The 24837-nt window shown below is 38.9% G+C and overlaps 1 protein-coding gene across 2 annotated transcripts in view; it reads right to left on the reverse strand.

Moving 5' to 3' along the window:
- Positions 1-2803: 2803 nt before the first annotated feature.
- The window catches only part of LOC134205215 (phosphofurin acidic cluster sorting protein 2), an 84657-nt gene continuing 62623 nt past the window's right edge, over positions 2804-24837 (reverse strand). The window contains exons 4-11 of one of the 2 annotated variants that reach the window (XM_062680262.1): positions 18212-18367; positions 17479-17974; positions 17257-17411; positions 7199-7458; positions 6792-7118; positions 6605-6695; positions 6423-6539; positions 2804-6363 (exon numbers count right to left, since the gene is read on the reverse strand). In XM_062680262.1, the coding sequence (XP_062536246.1) occupies positions 6233-6363; positions 6423-6539; positions 6605-6695; positions 6792-7118; positions 7199-7458; positions 17257-17411; positions 17479-17974; positions 18212-18367 (1733 nt within the window). In that variant the 3' untranslated portion in view covers positions 2804-6232. The remainder of the gene's footprint in view (positions 6364-6422; positions 6540-6604; positions 6696-6791; positions 7119-7198; positions 7459-17256; positions 17412-17478; positions 17975-18211; positions 18368-24837) is intronic. The other variant, XM_062680263.1, reaches the window with a different exon arrangement.

The raw sequence follows: 24837 nt of genomic DNA on the forward strand, positions 1-24837 counted from the left end.
GAGTGGGGCGTCATGGTCATTTTTTCAAATCAATGGTTTTTCGAAGCCATTCTGGGTCCTGAACAACTGTGCAGAATTTGGGACCGATTGGTTGCTTCCTCGCTTTCCGCATCGCGTTTGAAGTTTGTATGGAAATTAGTATGGGAGAACGTATATTTTTGCATTTCTACTTCTAGAGGTTTCAGTACATCGTAAACCAAATGGCACATTGCGTTAAAGTATAACCCAAAGGATGCCGAAAAACTTTGCCGAAGAAAGCACGTTGCTGGAACGTCCACGAAAAAAGTTATAACGCTTCGAAGATTGAGTGTTCAAACCATATGCAAAAAATGGTTTATTCTGCCAGCACTGCCGAACTACGTAGACCAATAATTTAACTGAGTGTTATTTCAAAACAATTGATCTTATAGGGCTTTGGAGCTAATGGGAGCTATCCGGAATCATATCACAAAGAAAAAAACCGGCAAGAAGGAAGATGGGTTTTGCCCTTCGATAACCATAGGTTGTCTGGTAGTGCTGGCAGAAACATTGATTTTTTGCATATGGTTTAAACAATCAATTTTCGAAACGTAATAACATTTTTTGTAGACCTTCCAGCTACATACCTTCTTCGGCAAAGTCTTTCGACATCTTTCATACTATATGCTAACATACTGAGTCACGTGATTCATGGTAAATAGAAGCCGCTAAGAGCAAAAATGCGAAAAAGTGCGTTTTCCCATACTAATCTCCATGTAAATTTAAATCGCGATGCGGCATGCGAGGTTGCAACCAATCGAGCCCATATTTTGCACAGTTGATTGGGGTCCCAAAACGATTCAGAAAAACCTTGATCTCACTTGATCGGATGAAGTTTGCGTTTTTCCATACAACTGCGCCCCACTCTAATAGCTATATATGTGGATGAAAAATCAGAAGGAATAAATTTTGGCTGTTACGCCCTTTTCAAATGTTGGTCTAGCATTGACCTCTCTTGAGCCTCTTCCTATCATGTACTTCGTCTTCGACGTATTGATGACTAGTCCAATCCGTTTAGCTTCGCTTTTCAGTCTGATGTAGGCTTCCTCCATCCTCTCAAAGTTACGTGCCATGATATCAATGTCGTCGGCGAAACCAAATAACTGGACGGACTTCGTGAAAATCGTACCACTCGTGTCAATCCCTGCCCTTCGTATTACTCCCTCCAAAGCGATGTTGAATAGCAGACACGAAAGACCATCACCTTGCCGTAACCCTCTACGCGTTTCAAAGGGACTCGAGAATGTCCCTGAAATTCGAACTACGCACATCACCCGATCCATCGTCGCTTTGATCAACCGTATCAGTTTATCCGGAAATCCGTTTTCGTGCATTAGCTGCCATAGCTGGTCCCGATCGATTGTATCATATGCGGCTTTGAAGTCGATAAATAGATGATGTGTGGGCACGTTGTATACGCGGCATTTCTGCAATACCTGACGTATGGCGAACACCTGGTCTGTGGTAGAGCGTTCACCCATAAATCTCGCCTGGTACTGCCCCACGAACTCTCTTGCAATTGGTGTTAGTCGGCGGCATAAAATTTGGGAGAGTACCTTGTAGGCGGCGTTCAGCAATGTGATTGCGCGGTAGTTGCTACAATCCAGCTTGTCGCCCTTTTTGTAGATGGGACACACGACACCTTCCATCCACTCCTGCGGCAGAACCTCATCCTCCCAAACCTTGGTAATCACCCAATGCAGCGCTCTAGCCAGTGCCTCACCACCGTGTTTAAATAGCTCTCCTGGTAGTTGGTCAACTCCAGGGGCTTTGTTGTTTTTCAGCCGGCCGATCTTCTCCTGGATTTCCTGGAGATTCGGAGCCGGAAGTCGCATGTCCTGGCGCGTGCTCCTAGGTTCATTACCATACCGCCACCGTTATCTGCCATATCGCCATTCAGGTGCTCTTCGTAGCGCTGCCGCCACCTTTGGATCACCTCACGCTCGTTTGTAAGAAGGTTCCCGTTTATGTCCTTACACATATTGGGCTGTGGCACGTGGCCCTTACGTGAACGGTTCAACTTCTCATAGAACTTTCGTGCGTTATTAGCGCGGAACAGTTCCTCCGTCTCTTCACGGTCTCGATCTTCCTGCTGGCGCTTTTTCCTCCGGAAAATCGAGTTTTGTCTGTTCCGCGCCCGTTTGTATCGTGCTTCGTTCGCCCTCGTGCGGTGTTGCAGCAATCTCGCCCATGCTGCATTCTTCTCCTCAACTATCTGCTCACATTCGCCGTCATACCAGACGTTTCTCTGATCCGGAGCCACCGTGCCTAGTGCAGCGGTTGCGGTGCTTCCAATGGCGGATCGAATATCTCTCCAGCCATCTTCAAGAGATGCTGCGCCTAGCTGCTCTTCCATTCTGGGGAATGTTATAGAATCAAATAAACAAATAAACCATCGATCGCTGCCAATACTGGATGCGATCAGAGAATCAGTAAGTACACAAGGGCTAGTCTATAAGAAAATGGTGTCGAAATAGGCTATTTCAAAGGTGGTCGGGATGTAGAAACTCTATTTATGTTGAAATTTCCCAATTGAATTTATTATCAATCATCCTAAGCAGATTGCATTTAAGATGCGTATGTATCGCTTATTGTCAATCTTATTAAAGCGTGATTTGTGCTATAATACGATGCCAAACTTGTGCTCAATTTATCACTAAGTGATGCCGCTGATTGCCGATTGCCGTGTCGGTTCAGCAAGTACAACAATCTGGTCGTAACGCCAATCTACAAACGCGGAAGAAGGATCAATTCAGTTCTTTGCTTTCTATTTTTTAGTAACTCATTTAATTTTTTTTTCTGTAAATAACAAAAAATCACATTTATTTTCTTTATAATATTATGCATTGCTGTTTTGACGACTTTGTGGTATACTACAACATATGTCTAAATATGCTTTCGTTCTATGTTGTGTATGCTTTTGATGAATCCTAATACTATGCATTTATGGCGACTTGAAATGATTTTCATGTTATTCTAACATTTGCCCTAGATAATGAGCATACGGGTTGTTCCTACATGTAAGGTATGTTATATAGGCTAAGGAGGATACTGTAGTAGTACTCGTAAGATGTATTGATAGTTACGCTTGCTAGCAAAGAGAAAAGCAGCTGACTCATTGCTTGTAGTTCGTACCAGTAAGTAGTAATGTAACTAATGCTGTGATGCTGTTGTTGAACGATGAATAAGTATTCCACTAGAAACTACTCCTAGTGCTAAGAGTATGTAGGTATGACAGAACGGTAGCACTGGTAAGGTAGAAACAGGATATGGTAAGTATGTACAGACACATTTTGGGAACAATATTCACGATTTTCCTCAACATAACATGAATTATCAATACCGTGGCGATTTCACAATGATTCTTATACTTCTTTGTCATTTCTTATTGTTTTCAGATTGGTTTAACTAACCTTCCAGTGCGTGCTCAAAACACTATCAGTCAAATTGGTTTCCGTTTATTTATTTATATTTTCTATTACTTTTTGTAATATGAGAGACTAGCTTCCACAATTTTGAAAGATTAGCAGCACAGGCCTTGAATGTAACGTCTCACTTTTTATCTATTTTTTTTATTATATATATCACAATTGAACGAATTTGTGTTTCATCGAATCGAAACAAACTCAACTAGGCTCGTATCAAAATATGCGAATTTGCTAACATATACATAGGCGATCGTTTCAGAAAGAGTTGAATAATGCAATGCAAGTGATGCAATGACATTAAAATGTTAAAACTTACAGTTAGGTACCGATATAAGGAGAAATAACTCTGGAAAACAATTACTGTCTTACGAATTACAATGACGCGAAAATAAAGATAACGAACTGGAACATTTTGTGGACCTACTTGAAAAATAGAGGCCAATTTAAGGTAAGCGTGTACTATTGTCGCTAAGTAGGGGTCTCAGAGCGGCTAACTAAAAATATTCTCGATGAAATTTAGTTTTTTTGAAAGGGGACCAATATTTTGCGGAGAATTATATCTTTTGTTTTTTTGATATTTTATAAATGATATGTCGCTCTTTTTTATTTTTGTATTTTTTGTAAGTTATGAACAGCACAATTTCCTCCAAGTGACCTCTAAGAATTATGGGCGAGATATGCTATCTTAGATTGAGCCTTATTGTCTTCCCAACATGCATTTTTTTTATTTTGTAATACTGCAGTTTTTCTTCTTTTGCAGCTTATGCAACATCTAGGAAAAACGCTGATTTAAAAAATAATGTGAAATCAAAGCTCTAGTTTTAAATTCGTTAAAAAAATAGTTGGAGCAAGATTAGCACCATTACGGATCTATATGGACAGCTGTTATTCCATTTTATCAACAGGAATTTGATCGGATTCCAACCAAAAATAATAAAACTTTGTGTGGGGGAGGATAAAATTCTCACCGTTATCTTTGAAAATGCAATGAAGTAGAAGAAATAAATTTAGAATTACTAATTAATACATAGTAAATATATGCAGCTCAATAGATAAAAATATATGCTGATTCATAAATGTAGTATAAAAGCATTATACTATTTCTCGTATTATTTGAACGTGTTCCAGAAAGAGGAGATTGTTGAAGTCTGTTGAAGTAAGCTTGGTAGAGCTTTTGAAGTACGCTAACCTAAACCCAAAGCAAAACAAACAATTTTAAGGTGATAGACTTTCGTCGTGATCTATTAATTGTTTATTCAATTTATTCAGATGGTATTGGAGCAAGAGCAGATCTGCTAAAATGTAATGTGTGCCATCGTGAAAAATACGACTGCACCCTACAAATGAAACCGGAAGCACCTGGGAAACCATCATTAAAAAAATGTCCCGCTTGGTAAAGTCATACAAGAAGATTCTGATGCAGCAGGTGCATAGCAACGACAGCAAACCAGAGACAACTGACCTGATGGTGGAGAGCAGGAAGGTGTTGAGCCCATAAGGAAGCAAACGTGAAACTTCTCATGTAAACATCGTTCTCGTGTTCGACGTTCAGCGGTTTCACGGAAGCAAGACGCTCACATTTATACTTGTTTACGGACGACTGAAACATTCCGAATCCTATTCGCTCGAATGATTTTCCAATTTGAAACGAAAAAAACTTTGATTTTCGATAGAAAACACAAACATGAATAACATGTGGCTGATGCCAGATACGGACATTAATGTATTCTATACAAGACGTTAACCCACGTAACACGCAGAGAATTTACCTGATTGAAAAGTTTTGGGTCACCATCAAGGCCAGAATTCTAAAAACACCTAAGTCGCTTTAGAACGAGCGGGCTTTGGAGAAAAATGGAAATTAGTATCAACAGAAATTGATATATGCAATAGACCAAGGCAATCGTTATAACAATAAACATACTGCACTAAAAGATTCACTTGGTCTCGCAGAATTGTGGACAGCAAACGTGTTTTTTTTTGCTGGCATATTTGTTACAATGGTGCAAATTTTCAAAGGTCCTTGGAAAGCATTGATAAATGTTAGTACGGCTAACCCACATCATGTTTTCTGAATCTAGGATCGAGGCAAAACTATTAATCATATGTACTTTTGATTGACGAAGGAAATCTTTTGAATTCGATGAAAATAAGATGTTAGGCGTAACACGAATTTTCAACAATAATATGTTTATAATTATCACAAATATAACAGTGAGATACGAAACCAAGATGCTCTTTCTAAAACAGAATTGCAGACTATACGTACAAAATTAACAATACAGCATTGCGCGCTAGCTGAACGCCTCTATACCTAAAGTAATCGCATAATTTTGAGCGTAGCCATAAAAATTGACTTCCAACATGTTTGTCTACTGAACAGCCTTATACGGTAGCGTAGCATTTTTTAAAACATTCAATGATGTTAAAGTTATTAGATCTGCTCAATCGCAGCGGGATCGGCTTGCAGCAGCCCAGCTGCGGGGTCTCAAAATCCTCGTGGAACTGCCAAAAGAAGCCCGAGGAGTGATAGTTTTGCTACCACTTGCGCTACCTTTCGTAGTATTAACATTATTACTAATATTAGGAGCCCCTGTAATGGCGGTCGTAGTGGAGGAGCAGCGAATCTTACCGGACTTTCCTGTAGTTGAAGATTGCGATGCGACGGTACACGACTGCGATAATCCCTGCGGCGGTGCTGATGCAAGGGCTGCCACAATGCAGGAACCCTGTGCCATCATACCGGACCTTGCAACAGCCGCCAGCGCAGTGGATGAAGAAACTGACTAGGTTAACATCTCGGCCGGAGCTAGCGGCGCACCAACCAAAGCAATTGGAAAATTTTTGATATGTGTTTGCCACTGGGATGAAAGTTGGAAAAACTTTACCCCTGTCCATTCTGTGCCATCGATGTAAACTGAAATGATTTTCAGGTGCTAAAAAATAAAACCATTTGAATCGAAATTGGTGTATTACCTCTTAAAGGAACTGGATGAGATTGTTTCGGAGAACAAATAAGCCTAGCAACACCTTCAACGCATTGCTCTTTTTCTGCATCGCGATCTTTTTCCTTCTTTTTACCAAGCCGCATGACTGAAAAATGATCGCATGAGTAGGAAATTATATCAATTTTTCATACACCGTTGCACTGTACTTACCACTTTTTTGCTTTTTCTCCTTGGTAGCAAAATTAAGAGTTAAACCGTTCGCGTATTCTGCACTATTTGGTGCAAGTGGCAATCTCCAAACCTCAAAGTAATAGAAAACAATTGTTACATATTTCCTTGTCTTTCTATATAGAGGATATCTTTATCAAACAAATATTAATAAATTTGCTAAAAATACCTGCAAATGTCTGAAGGTGCTTTTAATACTGTTCTTGCCAGACGGGTCTTGACCTTTGCCTTGGGATTTCTCTTTCGAATCTAAGATGGGTCGAGCTAGTGGCCAATAATCGACCTGTAATTCCACTGACTCCTGCGGAGTACTACTACTGTTCGAAAGTTGCTGCATTACGGGCGCCGGCGTTAACGGAGCAGGAGGCGATGCTCTTCCACTTTGTGGTGGCGAGCTTGATAAAATTCTATCCGAGCTTTGCAGAGAAATTTGCGTCATGGTTTCTTCCAAGTCCAACGAAAGTTGCGGTCCTTCCAGGCATCCTATCCTTACATCCTATAAAATGAGTAAACGTTAATAAGTCGATTATTAAATATGCTGAAGCTTTTTTAATGTTTAAAATCATTCCAACTTACGCTTATGAATGGAACGAATATCTGGCAAGAATCCTCATCCCGGTAATTAACCATCGCTTCTGCAATAGGAACTTGAGTACAAGGTCCAGACGAATGCAGATACCGTTGTATCCGACTGATGATCTCCGCCGATTCTATTTTCGATTGTGCGCTTTCGAGGTTGGCCGCCCTTTCGCAAATCTGTTGCCAGTTCTCTGTGCCAAACATATTCGAATAACTCGAGTCAACCACGCTAAGGTACCGCGCCACACCACAGGAACCTATCGAATACAGATAATGGTGTTTTTAGGTTTAATATACTGTTTGGTGCTTAGTTGAAATATATTTGTAGTCTATTGTGCCAGGTTTTTACCAAATTTGTACCAAGTAGTTACCAGTTTTTTACCAATAATCCAAAAGTAGTTGGAGTAAGAAAGTTAAAGAATATACATGACAGCTATCAGTATGCAATTTACGAAGAACTCCGTTCCAACGCAACGCAGTAGTTACCCGGTTTTTACTAAGTAGGTAGGGGGAAAGACGGCTTTGGCAGGTTTTGTTCTATTATTGGCAGGGGGGTTTTTGACGACCAAATTTTATGAAATTTGGCCACAATATTCTTTGATATGCAAAGAATGTTTAGGCCAAATTTGAGCCTAGTCAGTCATAAAAAAACCCCTGCCAATAATAGAACAAAACCTGCCAAAGCCGTCATTCCCCCTAGTTCAGTAGGACTGCTAATATGCGCCATGTTGTTGTCGGTATTTGTTTCAACTATTCCAGTGTAATACCGGCCAAATCGCGTCGTATTCGTGTATTTATTGCTTGCGGTTACTAATGTCATTTTTATGCAGTGGAGCAAATAGTCTGTGATTTGATAAATTTGTGTTTTTTTTATTGCTAACCAACGACGGAGCATCGTTTTCGCCTTGCGTTTGTTTTTCTGTGCCCTAGCTACACTTCACTTTGCTACCGTACTTTTGCATTGCATCGAATAACACTTGAAGCGTCACGCATAGAACATCTCCATTGATGTTTTAATAACACTAGTTTTGGTCTCTCACTGAATCATGTCTTCTGCTTGTGACAAACTTCTACCATCCAAACCACTCGCTGTCGGTACTAAGATAGTGAAAAATAATGACATTGCGACTGAGGTCATTACAGTCCCTGAGCCCGCAGCGATGTTCTGGCTGTACCTCTCCCGTATTCACCTGAGTGTCAAACCGGAGTCTATTGAGAAACTGGTGAAAGACTGCACTGTCGTTCTACGCATAATTGTCCCATGTACATAGGAAATCCCAGCATCTGTGTAATCCAGTGTAAAGATTCTGTCAAAATGGAATTGACATTTAAAGTATGAGCTTCATATCTTTTAAAGCTGGGATTGACCCCAAGTTCCGTGTAGTCGCATTTAATTCGAATACATAGCCTATGCGTCTTCTATTTCGAGAATTCGAGTATATCAGCTCAAAAAACATGTGGAAGCCGCTGCTAAATACTCCAACCGTCACAGTTTCTCCTGTTGGTGGAATATTCCCGTTGTCGACACCTACCTCTGCTTTGGAACCAATGAGCTAAATTCGTCACCCACGATGCACGTGACCTTTTCACCAGGACGCACCGACAAATCCAATCCAATCCAAATCTAATAAAAATCCAATCCAAATCTAATCAAAATCCAATTCAAAACCAATCCAAATCCAATCCAAATACGATCCATATCCAATCCAAATCCAATCCAAATACATTCCAAATCCAATTCAAATCCAATCCAAATCCAATGAAATCTAAATACAACCAAAATCTAATCCAAATCCAATCCAAATCCAATCCAAATCCAATCCAAATCCAATCCAAATCCAATCCAAATCCAATCCAAATCCAATCCAAATCCAAATCCAATCCAAATCCAATCCGAATCCAATCCAAATCCAATCCAAATCCAATCCAAATCCAATCCAAATCAAATCTAAATCCAATATATATCCAATCCGAATCCAAGATTTTGAGATACTTAACCGAATTGGTAAACTTATGCAATTTGATGCCACCCAGCAGATGAATTGCAAACAAAACCATCTTCAATTCAGCAGTTCCTCCAGGAATTCCTCCGGAATTTTCTTCAGAAATTCCTCTAGAAGCTCCTTCAGGAGTTCCTCCGGAAGTTTCTACAGGAATTTCTCTAGAGAATCTTTCAGGAATTCCTCTGGAAAATCCTCTAGGAATTCCTCCGAAACTTCCTCCAGGAAGTACTCCGGAAGTTCCTCTAGGAATTCCTCCGGAACTTCCTTCAAGAATTCCTCCGGAAGTTCCTCCAGGGATTCCTCCAAAAGTTCCTTCAGGAAATCATGCAGAGGGTACTTCAAGAATTCCTCCGAAAGTTCCGCAAGTTCTTTCGTTTTTTTTAATCTTTATTTTCGTGATTTTTTATAAATATTATAAGTTTATCAACGACAAGTTCCTTCAGTAATTCATGCGACAGTTATGTCAAGAATTTCATGGGAAGTTCCTCCGGAAGTTCCTCTAAGAATTTCTCCAGAAGTTCCTGCAGGAATTCCTCCGAAAGTTCCATCAGGAATTCCTCCAGAAGTTCATTCATAAATTCTTCGGGAAGATCCTTCAGGAATTTATCCAGAAGATACTTCAACAATTCCTCCGGGAGTAAGTCATGCGGAATATACTTCAAGAATTGCTCTAAAAGTTCCATAGGTTATTCCTCCGAAAGTTCCTTCGGGAATTCCTCCGGAAGTTCCTTCGGGAATTCCTCCGCAAGTTCCTTCGGGAATTTCTCCGGAAGTTCCTTCGGGAATTCCTCCGGAAGCTCCTTCGGGAATTCCTCCGGAAGCTCCTTCGGGAATTCCTCCGGAAGCTCCTTCGGGAATTCCTCCGGAAGTTCCTTCAGGAATTCCTCCGGAAGTTCCTTCGGGAATTCCTCCGGAAGTTCCTTCGGGAATTCCTCCGAAAGTTGCTTCGGGAATTCCTCCGGAAGTTGCTTCGGGAATTCCTCCGGAAGTTGCTTCGGGAATTTCTTCGGAAGTTGCTTCGGGAATTCCTCCGGAAATAGCTTTGGGAATTCCTCCGGAAGTTGCTTTGGGAATTCCTCCGGAAGTTTCTTCAGAAATTGCTCCGGAAGTTCCTTCGGGAATTCCTCTGGATGTTCCTACGGAAATTGCAGTGGAATCGTTGTAGGAGCATTCAGAAAAATTCCTAGAGAAACTTTTGGAGGAATTTCTCGAAATATAGCTTGTTTGTATATAAACGTGGAATGTAATCCAGAAGACTCCTAACCAGCAAACCCAACAAGAATAGGTCAAGCGAGATTAGAGTAAAAACTGTTTTTTACCAAAACTGCCACAAATAAGCGTATGCCAATAAAACGCAAAATTTTATCAAGTTCTTCATGGAAATCTTTTTGTTTTGATATAAGAACATTAGATGTATCCAAAATGATACCTGAAATAGTTGATTTTTTTCATTGTATAAATACCATACATATAACCCCATTGAACCTTAGAACACAAGATTTGTATTAAACATAATACAAGTGGAAAATGAATGAATTTTACATCTGTCGTTCGGAACCTGTTGATCAAATTAATAAAAAAATACTTTTTCAAAACACCCAATAAAAAAATCAAATGAGAAAAAATAGGGTAGAAACGCCGTTTATAGGCCAAAGCTTTTAGAAATGCTGCTGCATGCCGTGACCAAAAAAAAAGATTCCTAATTGATAAAACTAACTAATTATGAGTAACAAAACAGAAAAATAGGGAAAAACGCTGTTGTTTTGGTAAAAACTGCCTCAAAAAAGTGCATCCCAGTATCTTGCATAATTTTATCAAATTCCTTATGAAAAACTCTTACTTTTGATATAAGAACATGGGATGTAGCTTATCAGGATCCTGAGATAGATGATTTCAAAGCTTTCAGTGCACAAATACCACATATATAACCACATTGTACCTTAAAAAGAGAAGATTTAAATAAAACCTAACACATCTGGAAAATAAAGGAGCATTACAGCTTTCGTTTGGAACCTGTTGATCAAAAATCTATTTAAAGAAAATAGGGTAAAATCACCGTTTTTTGACCAAAACTGCCAGAAATACATCCGTGCCGTGAAAAATAAATAGTTTATCAGATTACTTATTGAAAAATCTTTATTTTGATATGTGAACATGGATTGTAGTCCAGTGAATTCCTGAGGTATTGAATTTAATGCCTTTTTTCAGGAAAAAAAAAACCCATTGTGCGTTGGGATACGGTCACTCTATCTATACCACCACATCGATTGCATAAAGGAGTTAGGTTGTTTGTTCCTTAAAGGGTAATCTTTTTGTAATTGGTGATGGCACGAAAAGTATGATAGAAGTGAGAACAGATTTTGACAGTTTGCTTCTATAGCGCAAAAACAGACTATAATGGACTGAATCAGTAACTCTATGGGCATAACAACTCAACAAACTGTAATAGATGTATATTCTTGGAATACTGCTTGTCATTTCATGTTAGAAAAAAAAACACAAAAAACGTTTATTCTTTGTGAATGCTTTTTCTGTTTTTTAGAAACAAAAATTGCCTTCTTACGCACCGGATTTAAATTGAATTTATTACAGGCAATCTTCGATATAACGTACCCCTGATATATCGTACACTCGATATAACGTCACTCGATATAGCGTACATTTTTTCCCGTTATAACGTACACTTTGAAAAATAATTTTAATTTGGGTAGATATTACAAAATAGTTTACTAAATTGTTATGATCATTCGTGTAGGGATGACATTATTGTATGGAGTCTAATTTGATCAGCTAGAGGCATTAACTACTGATTGAGTTTGCATTATCCTCAGAATTCTCTCGATGTATTGGATGATATTGAGTTAATGAGGTTTAGGCATATTCTATGGACAAATGTCTAGTTGATATTAGTCAGAATTGATGACGGGATGTTTTCATGTCTAAATCAGCCAATGTCGAGTAAAGTATTGGTATTGTAGATCCAGGCTTGAAATGAATACCAGATTATTTTTAAATTAATTCTAGAGGAAATTCCTGGAGGAGCTCCCAAAATAATTTGTGGCGAATTTTGTGGAGGAATTCCTGTAGGAAATTCTAAAAGAGTTCAAAAAAAAAATCCGAATCAATTCTTGAAAAAAAAAAATCTGATTGAATTCATGAAGGATTTAAAAAAAAACTGAAGAAATTTTCGAAACGAATTCGTAAAGTAATTTCTGAAGGGATATTTAAAAACATTTCCAATTGATTTTTTCAAGGAATTTAGGAAAGAACTCCAAACTGAATTTGCGAAGAAATTTCTAGATTTCTTCAGGAATTCCTCGGTAAATTCTTTTAGAAACTCCTTCCAGAATTGTTCCATCTGAAATATCTCCTGGATTATTTTCGAAAATAGCCCCAGGTAGTTGTTCTTTCCTAAAATATGTACACCAGTAATTTATTCTAATTTCTTCAAAAAAATCCTTTGAAGATTACTCCAAGAATTTTTTTCGGCGATTCCCAAAACATCTTCCAGTAATGAATCCCCCCCCCCCCTCTAAGCGTTACGTAATTTATTGCGCTCCCTTAGACATGAGGTCAATACTTCCCCATCGAATTCTTTCTTTAACTTCTTTCCAAAAAGTCCTAAGACCTTCGGACATTCCAACTTTTAGACATTATCCCAGGAATTTCTCAAAAAATTCTAGAATAAAATTCAAAGAAACTCCTGAGAAATTTCTAAACGAATTTGTTATGTGAATATGTGATGAGTGTTGCCGAGAAATTCATGAAGATGTAGTATAATGCGTGAATTGTTTGTGAATGGCAGGTAAAACTCGTCTTTATGTGTAGGGTTTCCCAGTACTTCAACAACTGCAGTAGAGCAAGGCATGATTAGCCTTCACCACCCTATAAGACCGCATCCAACCACCCACCATAGTCCTCCAACCCAACACCAGAGAGCCAGAAGCTCCATCATTAAGTAGCCATTAAAGGGTTTGCCTATTTTGATCGATACTATGAGACGAGGTGACTGACTTCGAAAAGTAGGTCATGACCCTGGGATGCGGTCACTATTCCAAAGTATTTTGAAGCGAACGGATGTTACAAAGTTACCAAAGTTGGAAGTTGAAGAGTAGAGAAGAAAGTGTGTGGAACAAGAGAAGGCGTTGAGGACAACCCCACTGTTGAAACCCCCAGCTCATTCCTTGGTTCCGTAGTCGGCCTAACTCGGCATTGTTTCCGCCGATGGTCGATCGTCCTTTTTATTGGTCGAGTTGCAACGAAGCAAGGAGCGAGAAAGATCTCCAAGCCACCCCGGCGATACCACCGGTAAGCCCACAGCGAACAGGAAGGAAAGAAATGGAGTGGTGCAGTGCAGCCAGGAAGAGGGGCTCTAGATACAGGTTTACTACCTTTAAGATGGAGTGAAGACAGAAGTGGATAAAGTGTCGCAAAGTGACCAGAAATTCCTTTAGACCTTTCTCCAACAAATCTTTCAAAACTTTCTGCAGGAAATTACTTAGGATATTCCTCAGTTTTTCACCAACTTTTTCAGAAATTTCTTCGGAAATTCCTCTGGAATTTTCTTCAGAAGTTCCAGAATTTCTCGAAACATTTCTGAGAAAATTCCTTTAAAATTTTTTTCGGTAATACCAGCGGAAAATCCTTCGAAGAATTCTTTCGATTTTTAAGGAATTCCTTTGGAAATAGCATTTGGAATTTCTTGGGAAATCCCTTTAGGAAATCTTCGACTATTTCGTTGAAAATTCCATCGAAAATTCCTTCAAACATTTTGTTGGAAACACCTTCAAGGAAGTATTAAAATTTCTGGAAGAATACATCCAACAAAATATTTATATTTATTATATTTATTTTGCTTATTTCATCTGACTGTGTCGTCTACATGAAAACTTAAAACTAAAGGTCAGTTGATAAAATATCTGTTTAGTCGTTGACGAAACGCGGATGAACTGATGTTGAAGTCGAATTGGTCCGACACCTCGTTGAAATGGCGGATCATAGCGACAAAGCAGCTATTGGTAGCATAATTAGTGTTATGCTTTTCTTTGAAGAGCAAATCTCGAGGTCGAATCGGATAGAATTCAGGTATTTCGTATGGTTTAATAGAAGAAAGGAGTTCCTAAAGGAATCTCTCAAAAAAATATCAAAGGAATTACCGATGAGCAAATCCTACATTTCTACATTTCAGACTTTTATTCAGGAATTTCTCTACAAATTCCATCGAAAATTTGGAATAAAATTGATTAAAATTGGCGTGACATCAGATTTTTTTTTTTTTTTTTCAGAATAATGTTGCCGTATATAATTAAATTTCAGTAAAAATATTCAATTTGGCGAGTCACGTGCCCCATCGTGCCCTAGTTTAAATCCACTGAAGATATTCATGCAAGCGATGCAATGAAAAGCAAGCCTTGTGTTTGCTGTGCTTTTAGCCTGTGATTTATTTTTTTTTTTTTTTTTTTTTTTTCGAGAGTTGACCAGTTGTAGTCTTAATAGACTGGTATCTCGGCTGGGCTCTCCATGTGATACACAATACTAGCAGACGACTCAAGCTATGTTGCTCACTAGGTCACTGCGGCCTGGGTTTGTATTGTGATCATACCGATACATTATTCTTTCTATCTACAGTCTGTCAATTGTAAACCGAACAAATAATGGAAGCTCAACATGTACATAGATGTTTTCTGAGTAAGTAGTTAACATGTAAATTTAATTATTAGTTACTTGGAGCCGACATTCAATACCTAATAGTAGTCTATGTTGACAACGGGTGGTACTGTTGCCATTTCCATATAACAATTTTGAATACAGATGTAATGATATCATTTTGGTAGGGTAGTTTCAAAATAGATTAATTTAAGTACTATTGTAATAAATGGACACATTGAAGAGCTTCCCTTATTTTAACACGGTTGAGTATCGGATGTTTGTCAATACGTCGTCGAGTTAATTGTATCCTATCAGTCACAGTAATGTCATATGTTAAAGTTTCAGTAGTCTAATAGTGATCAATATACAAAATTTCTTTCCAGTTGTTCCGTAATTGCTTTTTTTTTTGGTCAAGTTCTATTCCCTTTTCTAATATTCAAACCTTTATTATTTATTAAAATAATGAGGTCTAAAATTCAGTTATTCAGATTCAGGGTATACAATATTCAATATAATAGTGGATGAACGCATCATATGGTCTATCCTCATTTCCGTAAGTGGTCAAGTTATTAGTCTTGTAGCAATAATAGTGGTACTAGTTATTCTCTATCTTGTGAGTGCAATGGTCTCAATTAACTATTCTAAACAGAACTCTGTCTCTTTGTCTTTCTGTCCACCGATGGTCATGTATTTATTTTCGTTTTTTATTATTTATTTGATATCTTTAAATTTCAGTCATTTATTTTACTATCGGTCATTTATTTTATTATAAGGTTAAGGTCAGCGAATTTGTCTTAATACGAGAAACACTAAGTCATGTCCCCTATATATCCGCTAATTTTTCTAACTAACCTAATAGAAGGAAGAGAGAAACAGTTTTTTTGCGTTGATCCATGCAGCTAGAGAGACTAAAATAAAAAGATTATCGAGAAGATATAATAGATACATTCACTATCTCCAATGCCAAATTAGTAAATCTACAAATTCTACTTTTCACTACTAAAATTCTACTTCAGCTATACGGGTACAAAATGAATTATTGTTAGCTACTACTACAAGTATAAATAGATATTTGGATAAGCGTTTGTTTCAGGGTCTTGTTAGTATTATAGTTATGTTAGTTAGACCCCTACTGAGCCCTGCCGGCACCTCCAAATTTACCAATAGGCAGTTGTTGTTAGATCGTGCGACACTAACCATTAGTTAACTTGGAGGCATGGTACCTCAAGTGTTTGGTATAACTGTTGACCTTATTTAAGTAAGATGTGATAAAAGTTTCTCTACGGAGCTTATTTTCAAACCATTACCATTAAAATAACGATATTCATGTGAAGGAGATATAAAAAATGGAAAAATATCTTAATTTTTTAATTTATTGTTGAACTTAACCTTTGTTTGAAAAAAGCACTCTATTAAACAACAAAAATAAAAATAAAATAAAATTCTTTTTAAGACACTTGAAATATCAACGTCAAGCCCCTTATCCATGGACAGGGCTTTTAGCCTGTGATTTATATAGATATAAAATGAAGAATTCAATTCCTCGGGTCATTTTTCTTAGTAACAAACAAGTTTCTAGGAATTGTTCACAAGAAAATCTGTTTAACACTGCTAGCTGAGCCTTATATATAAAAAAAATCGCCCATAAAGTACATGATAGTGTATGTACAATAGTGTAAAATAAGGATGATTACTCATGCTTCGATATAACGTACAATTCGATATAACGTACAACTTTAAAATCGATATGTACGTTATATCGAAGTTTACCTGTATTTGGTTTGTTCCATCTTGAAAATAACAGCCAGAAAAACACCGAAAATATTACTGAGATATTTGAAATCATGTCTCAATCGTCTAAAATATCTGAAAAGTATCTGTATAGAAACGTGCGGCCATCGTGATTTTTTTTCGACACGATCGAAGGCGTATATCTCAGGATACAGGGGTCTTTTTGAAGTGAACAAATTCAGTTTGGTTCATGTAATCCTATTACAAAAATATACAATGCAAACTGGTTTTTCAAATTTGTTCCCAAAAATAATTCAAACCTGTCTTGTTGTACGGATAATTTCCAGACACCCTGTATAAAAAACGATTTTCGGACTAAATTTGGAGAAAAAGTAGATACAACGAATTTGTACAAATACCGCACTAGCCTTATTTGCGATTGGGCGTGAACTAAGATCTATTTTGAAAACTAAAATAGTTTTTTTTATTGGTTCATAGACCTTTTAACCTTTTGTTATTCAGGTCTAGGCTAAAATAGTGATATAGAGCAAAAACCAAAAAAAGGCATCAGAGGGACAGTACTGAACTGATAAAGAATGTTATTTGTGGTAAATCAACTTATACGGTATTTTCACCCAGTTTTTTTTCACAACAGCAGAGTATGTTACTCACCTATGGGTACGATGTAGAATCTGATATGGTTTACCCAGTCCGGTGGGCGAATTCCCAAAAGTTCGACATAATGGCGTAGCACGGCACCTTGCAGCCAGTCACCTCCCACCAGCAAAACTTTCACAGTCGTTGGTGGCTTGGCTGTTGAGTTGCAACTGTATAGAGCAAAACAAATTTAGAGTTTAATTGGTATATCATGACAAATACTGATAATGGGCTTACTATTTCTGAATCTTGTTCATCAAAGCTTGGGTGATTGCTTTCACTTCAGCAGTGTTGTTCGGCGAAAATGTTGGTCGAAATGTGGATGATATGAGTGACACTAGCCGTGGTGTGTGGAAGGAACTGCTGCTGGCTTCTGGGGGTCCAATAATTGTCACCACATCCGGTAACTGGGATTCTTCAGTGGTGAAGATGCGCGATAGTTGTTCCAGAAGTGACTTTCGGGGCTCTACATTTGTCGGCGATAGACAAGTCTCAAGCGAAGTTTTAGGTTGATCACCCGAAGAAAAGCTAAGGGATTGTTTCTGCTTTTTGGCACTGTTGGGCGTGCTGCTAGTGGTGCGAAATAATCGGGTCTTCTTTTCTACTGTGGTTTGCTCCTTTTCCTTCGGGGGACTGCTCGTATTCTGCGGATCGGATGACAATGCTTCCGGATCCGTATTTCCGGCACCACCCTCGTTGCCAGAGCTATCGTTTTTCCAATCACCCGAACGATCTGATGGCGAGGGAAACAGGGGTCACAATGAACAAATATATCGTTATTTATACACAATGAATATTTAAGGGCAATTCAGAAGAGGAGATATGGACAAGCTACGGCTTGAAACTAGAAGAAATAGTATGGACCATCTATATAACGTGGGTACATGATAATGATAGAATACGAAGTGAGTAGAAACAATAGAGTGTGACAGAAATTAAAAAATAATGTGGTAAAAAACAAGCTACAAACCTTGACTGTTACTGAAATTGCTAGTATGATTGTTATTACTGATATTGTTGTTGTTCATACTGTTATTTAGGTTATTGGCAATTGTTACTGCATTGCTTTTCTTTTCGGCGAGTGAGTCACGCTTCTCTAAAATGGTTTTCTTTTCAGGCATAAAATCTGTAAAAACGAAAAAGAAATGAAGAGGAAAACAAACATAACAAGCCATGCAACATTATCTATGGTTTCAAGGATGTTACATTGAACGATGTATATCATGAGTGGAATAGCTTTGGTTGAATGAAGTATCCAATATCCTTAGGTTTATTATTGGTTCTACAAGCAACTATGTAGAAAACGCGATTGACGACGGTTAAAAAAATGTCTTACAATATTTTAATTTTGACCGTTTCCTTAATTCATATTAGTAAAATGCGTTTTACTATATGCTTTACAATTACCGAAATTTGAATTTCTTTTCAAAGGTTCTGTGTTGTTGTGTTGTTCATAATTGTTGTGTTGTTCATAATTATCGTTTGGATTCTTGCAGCGTATGTATTAATGTACACTTTAGGGCCGATGCCCACGTAGCGGTTTTCCAACGCCACGTGCACGCAAGCGTTAAAATAATGCTGGTGTGCATCGGCGTGGTGACGCTGCGTTACCGCTTTTTACCGGTGCACACCTGCGTCTTTTTGACGCCACGTGCACTCTGCGTTGAAATGACGCTACGTTGGCATCGAGCCTTAAATATATAAATTGATGAATATTAACGCGTCAACTTGATCCACGAAATGTATTGTTAACTGAATGACCATTAAAAATAATTAAAACGGTCGTCGCACGAAAATAAATTTGAACGAATTCTTAGAATTATGTAGGTTAAGGTTGGGCAAGATGAGTCACAGAGTTAGACGGATCAGTGTTTTTATTCCAAGCACCCTCTAAATTTTAATGCAAAGATTTAGTGCTGAAAGAAGCTCACAATGTTTCTAAATTTTGAGGTTGAGATGGACCTCTGACGTCTGGCCAACATTATTAAACGGCTTCCGCGAAAAGTCTGCGAAGGATTTCGTTAAAAATCATAGACCACATAGCAGACACGTGTTTGGGCACCTCTGTGACTGCATCATCACGGACATCACGGCTCATTTAATCAAATAACGATAGAGGGCAGAAAAGTACGCGAGTGGATCCAAACACCCCATTTAAATGTCTTTTTGCTGCTAAGGTGAAGAATTGGTTCATAAATGCCTCAGTACTCCAAGTGTCCCCTAATAAAACCTCACGGCCGCCAGAATAGAATAAGTAATGATAGCGAATTGTCATTTAAACGTCTCTCAGAAAAAAGGGTAAAATCGGTGACGCTTCCGAAATTTCAGTCCGACCCGCCTCGCCAGAATGTCGCTCAAGGGACTCTTGGGACTCGGTGGTGGTAGTTATAGTTAAAAAAAAAACTTCATTCATCATCTGTATCATGGATAGGAACGGTATCGCAGGAAATGGAGACAAAATCTGGTATAATGCCGCAAGTACCTTTTCTGCTACGCCTTTCTACGGAGAAGAACCTCAAGGAAAACCGGGGTGCTTCGTATGTACTCAAAGAGAGGAGCCAATCCCAATTCACAAAGCTGGCCTACAGAACTGACCATTTGAACACCCTCAACTCAGCCAACGACAATGCGTAGTATCTTGCTACTATTCTGTGACCCTCGACGACGCATACCTGAAGCAGCAATTAAAACCGGAAGGCGTTTAGGATTCGGTGCTGCAAATCAGACGACTCGTTCGAAAATACACCGACGGTGATCCTATATGGTCTATTTATACCCCATGTTCATTTTGACTGATTCCGTTGCAGAACCCGGAATTATAAATCGTCCTCGATGCAGTGATATCGCTGTTAGTTTTTTGAGTATATATGAAAACGGTATGCCGAGCCCTTTTAAGTATGTGGAAGGTGCAGCAATGTACACGCAGAGGACTGCATCCACGTATCCGAAAGAGGGACCATTGACCATTCCGCCTGAAGCTGGAAATATCTGGTTTTTGAGAAGAAAGTTGCCATTCAACGAATCGATAAAGGAATCTCCTATTCCCAAATCCAGTGTACTTGACCGTTGATGGTGCAAGCAAGAATGCCTAAATAGTGGTACGACTCCATCTGGATTCCAGGAAGAAACATGAGTCCAGGAGATGGAAACAGCGCTACAAAACCGTAACGTAAGCGAACGTCTCGAAACCATTAGGGAGCACGGGACCATAGAAGGTCACCGAGCTATCCGCAACTCAACCGCATCAAGCGGAGATATCCAACAAAAATCGTATGAACAACACACTTCACACACCCCAGCCTACTTGAAAACGAAGCCTACGATCAAGACGAAACAGCATCCACATTTAAGACGAACGGTTGTCACGTGACAAAATGGTTACTATGCAATAAATAACCAATCAAGTTAGACACTTCTTAATTGCTTACGTAACAATTGTACTGCAAAAAGTACATTAAGGACTATTTAAAATTAATTCAAACTAATCAGGAATGTTATCGATCATTTAGTAATCTGCGTCCGATAATTTAGTAGTTTGTCAATAACACATTTTAGAGTCTAGATTTCAAAATGTGTAGTATGGTGGAGTTCTAGTGCAAAGGTTTATCTACAACTCTGTCTAACAGTTCGATGTTTGAATTTTACTAATAATAATAGCTAGTAGCAGTAGCTTATAATAAATGATTGGAATTTTGTTATTATGTAGTATAAGTTACTGCAACTAGCGCTGTAGCTCCTTCAATAGTGGAATTAAAATAAACGATCTGTTATTCAGTAATGTAAAAAGCTTAGCACTAGAAGTTTACCATACAACACATTTTGGACTTTGGCCTCTGGAATGAGTTATTGAAAAACTACTAAATGATCGAATGCAGATTACTAAATGATCGATAACATGCTTGAAACTAATAGTGGAACAAGACGAAACAAAACATTGTGAATTCGTTAGCTTAAAACCAAACCCTTCAGGTAGTTGCTGTATGTCTTGCCGCTTTTCATGGTATGTTGAAGTGAAAATTAACTATTTTTTCTATTGATTCCCCAATAACTTTGAGATGTGTTAAGATAGATCAAATAAGTCTTCTAGACAAACGAAACATGTTTTTATCATTGTGAACAACTTTCTAGAATAAACCATACTGCTAAAATCATTTTCAAAAAGGTTATGCTCAAAATTTAATTTTTGAGGGTCGTTCATACGAAATGTCCTCTAACTCGTTACCAAACCGTTATTCGAATATTGTGTCTTCAGAAAAGATGTTCCAATTCACATTATCTATAATATTGCAAAGGACAACCACTGGTTTTGGCGAAAAGTTTCCATTACATAGCGCCCTTCAAGGTGGATAGATCATTGATGTTTTCTTGTCAAAAGGAAGTCCAAGAAATATCCTTCAACTCTTCGGAAGATACCATGTATCTAAAATGTGGTTTTCAGGTCGAAAACTATAAAACGCACGTTTTAGGGGCTTTTGAACCAGTGTGTCAACCGGGTTATGATGAAATCTCGCTTAACTTTTCAGAAGGACCTAAGTAACATTTTTTTCATGAATTAATTTGAGTACAGCAACAGTTCGCTAACTGGGCGCCTTTTAACTGGACTGTTTTTTAACTGGGCGTTCGCTAACTGGGCCAAAGCCCAGTTAAAAAGCAGTTATCCGTCAAAAAACAACAACAAACACTCGGTGACGAGGGGAGTCTAAATGGTATATTCTTTAAGCTTCATGTAAAACACGATAACAACAATGCATCGCGAATTCCCTCGTCAGCCCAGTTAAAAAGCGGCGTTCGGTAACTGGGCTGATGTTTTAGCCCAGTTAGCGAACGGTTGCTGTACTACAATCGAAAGCTTTCATGTTTATCTGTTGATTGCGCTATTCAAATTTATTCATGAAAAAATGCTACTTAGGTCCTTTTGAAAAGTTAAGCGAGAAATGTTCTGTTCCCAAGCTGTCAACGATAAACCCCTTACCGGAAATCCCAACCTCGATCGAACAACCTCCAATCAACCGTAAACTGGATCGAATCCAACGCTTAGTGGAAGGCTACCGAATAAAAAAGGGGTAAGAACATCCGTCGGCAAATTCTGAACAATGATAGATACATCTCGAATACTAAGGGCCGGGCGATAAGATGCACGGCTACAAAGCAAGACCATGCTGAAGCCGACTCTGTTCGATTCCCGGTCCTTCGGTATGGGAATTTTCTCGACCTCTCTTAGGTATAAGAGTATCGTGTTAGCTTTATTATATATATTCGTATACGAATACAAAATGGATGGCTCTAGAAACCTCGTAATTAATAACTGTGGAAGTGCTGAAGCTACGAAGCGGCAATGTCCCAGTAGGGGATGTAAAACCAGTATGAATCACATCCACCTAATTTAAACGAGCCCATGCGGACTGCAGAGTCGTCTTCCTTTGGTGGCGAATTTCCAACTTGCGCTCCGGAATCAAACAAGCTAGCAAACCTAACAAGGCGAGCGAAGAGCATTAACAAAGTTATCAACTCATACGCTCAGTCCTTTCATCTATAACAATATTTCCAGCCGGGACTGGTGGACAACCCCCGACGCTTGAATGTTCTCTTTGCCGAGACGCAACAGCGTTCAAACTCGTTTTCCCCAAAGGACTACGAAAGAGTTAAGCTCAAAGTATCCGCTTTTCCGACCTCTGCAACTCTACCTTTGGCTACTTTTTGGCTTTTCCGGCAAAGGACAAATCAGGAACCAAGTTAGTCCTGAGAAGAAACCTACCTAGAAAATGCCAAAAATCCAATGTACCCATCTCTTCCACATTAACATTACCACATAATGAAGCGGGAGCTACCAACCACTCGTCTGCGTACGATGTTATCGACAGAGCACGAAATGGCAAAATCGCAAATCCGTTACTTCTGAGCATCTCCGGCCATTAGCTGGACGTGAATTAAAAAAAAACATCTTGCACCACACATCAGATTCCAGAACCAATAACGCACAGGTAGCAGATAACGCAACAAAAAAGGAGCGGACTAACTTTACAGGTTCTCGTGGACAATCGCAAATCAAATATACTCAAAGAAACAGAAACAGCAGTTCTTTATGTTGCGGCCTCTAAAAAAACGACAAAGTGGAGCTGGTCGCAACTACTGGTATTGCAGTCGCCGAACACAAACCACCCTTGGATTCAGACAATTCAGGGACAATATCGAAGAGCGTAATATCACTGTTACGTGGATTTTGGAACACTACGAAATAAGTGGAAACGAAGAAAAAAGCCGACACCCTTACTAACAGCTGGGGCAAACTATGATGTAGGCGGGCAAATAAAAACGCATGGTTCAGGAAAAAGAGATTGATTCATGTATTCTTGACCGATGCACTATCGTTTGCAACCATGAACGAGGTAGGGCTATAAGACCCAATTGCAAGAGGGCGAACGCACTTCCACGGACCAGGTGTTCGCCGTACACCAGACATTGCAGAAATGCCGGGAATGCAACGTGCCCACACAACATCTATTCATCGACTTCAAGGACGCATATGATACAAGATACAACCAATCGAGATCAGCTATGGCAACTAATGCACGGACACGGTTTTCCGGATAAACGTATACGGTTGGTCAAGACGACTATGGGTCGATTTATGTGTGTAGTTCGAGTTTCATGGGCATTTTCGAGTCTTTGAGACGGACAGAGGGATACGGCAAGGTTATGGTTTTTCGTGCCTGTTATTCGATATCGTTTTAGAGGAAGTAATACGCAGGGCAGAGATTGACACGAGTGGTACGATTTCAACGTCCGTTTAGCTATTTGGTTTCACCGACAAGACATTGATATTATGGCACGTAACTTTGAAAAGATTTTTTTTTCTTCTTTTTAAGTGACTTTGAAAAGATGAAGAAATCCTATATCGGACTGAAAATGGACGCTTGCCAGATCGGACTAGTCTTTAACACATCTAAGACGAAGTACATAATAGGAAGAGGCTTACGAGAGGACAATGCAGTCCACTCACCACGAATTTGAATTGGCGGTGATGGTTGATGAATTTGTGTACTTGGTCTCTCTGATGATCTCCAATAACGATACCAGCAGAGAAATTCGGAGACACGTCGTGGAGGTGAAGGACAACCGCGCACTTGGAGTTTTCGAGAGGAAAGTTTTGCGGGCTATCTATGGTGTTGTGCAGATGGACATGTTGAAGGCGAATGAACCAAGAGTCGCAACAGCTGTATGAGAACCGGAAAAATCGGAAGATTGCGGTGGGCCGGGCACGTAGCCAGAATGTCGGACAAAAACCCGGTGAAAATTGTTCTCGATATCGGTCCGACGGGCACAAGCAGGCTGAATAAATAAATAGTAATAAATGCATAGGGTATCGGAAGGTATTTACGTCAGGCTATTGTGGTTAGGCACAACCCTCTAACTAAAGCCGCAATTGCATATTTAAGTTTTGACGATATCATCTTTCTATACTTGGCTTTTGAAAATATGCCGGTGATTTGACCCTGGCGGGAATACCATCCACAACCCTGTATATCGACTTCGTAAAACTCTGGTACAGGTCGAAAATGTCGACGAAGGGTAAAATTGTTGCATTTCTCCCAAAAA

This window comes from Armigeres subalbatus, chromosome 1 (genome assembly GCF_024139115.2).
Source record: "Armigeres subalbatus isolate Guangzhou_Male chromosome 1, GZ_Asu_2, whole genome shotgun sequence".
Taxonomy (NCBI): Eukaryota; Metazoa; Arthropoda; class Insecta; order Diptera; family Culicidae; genus Armigeres; species Armigeres subalbatus.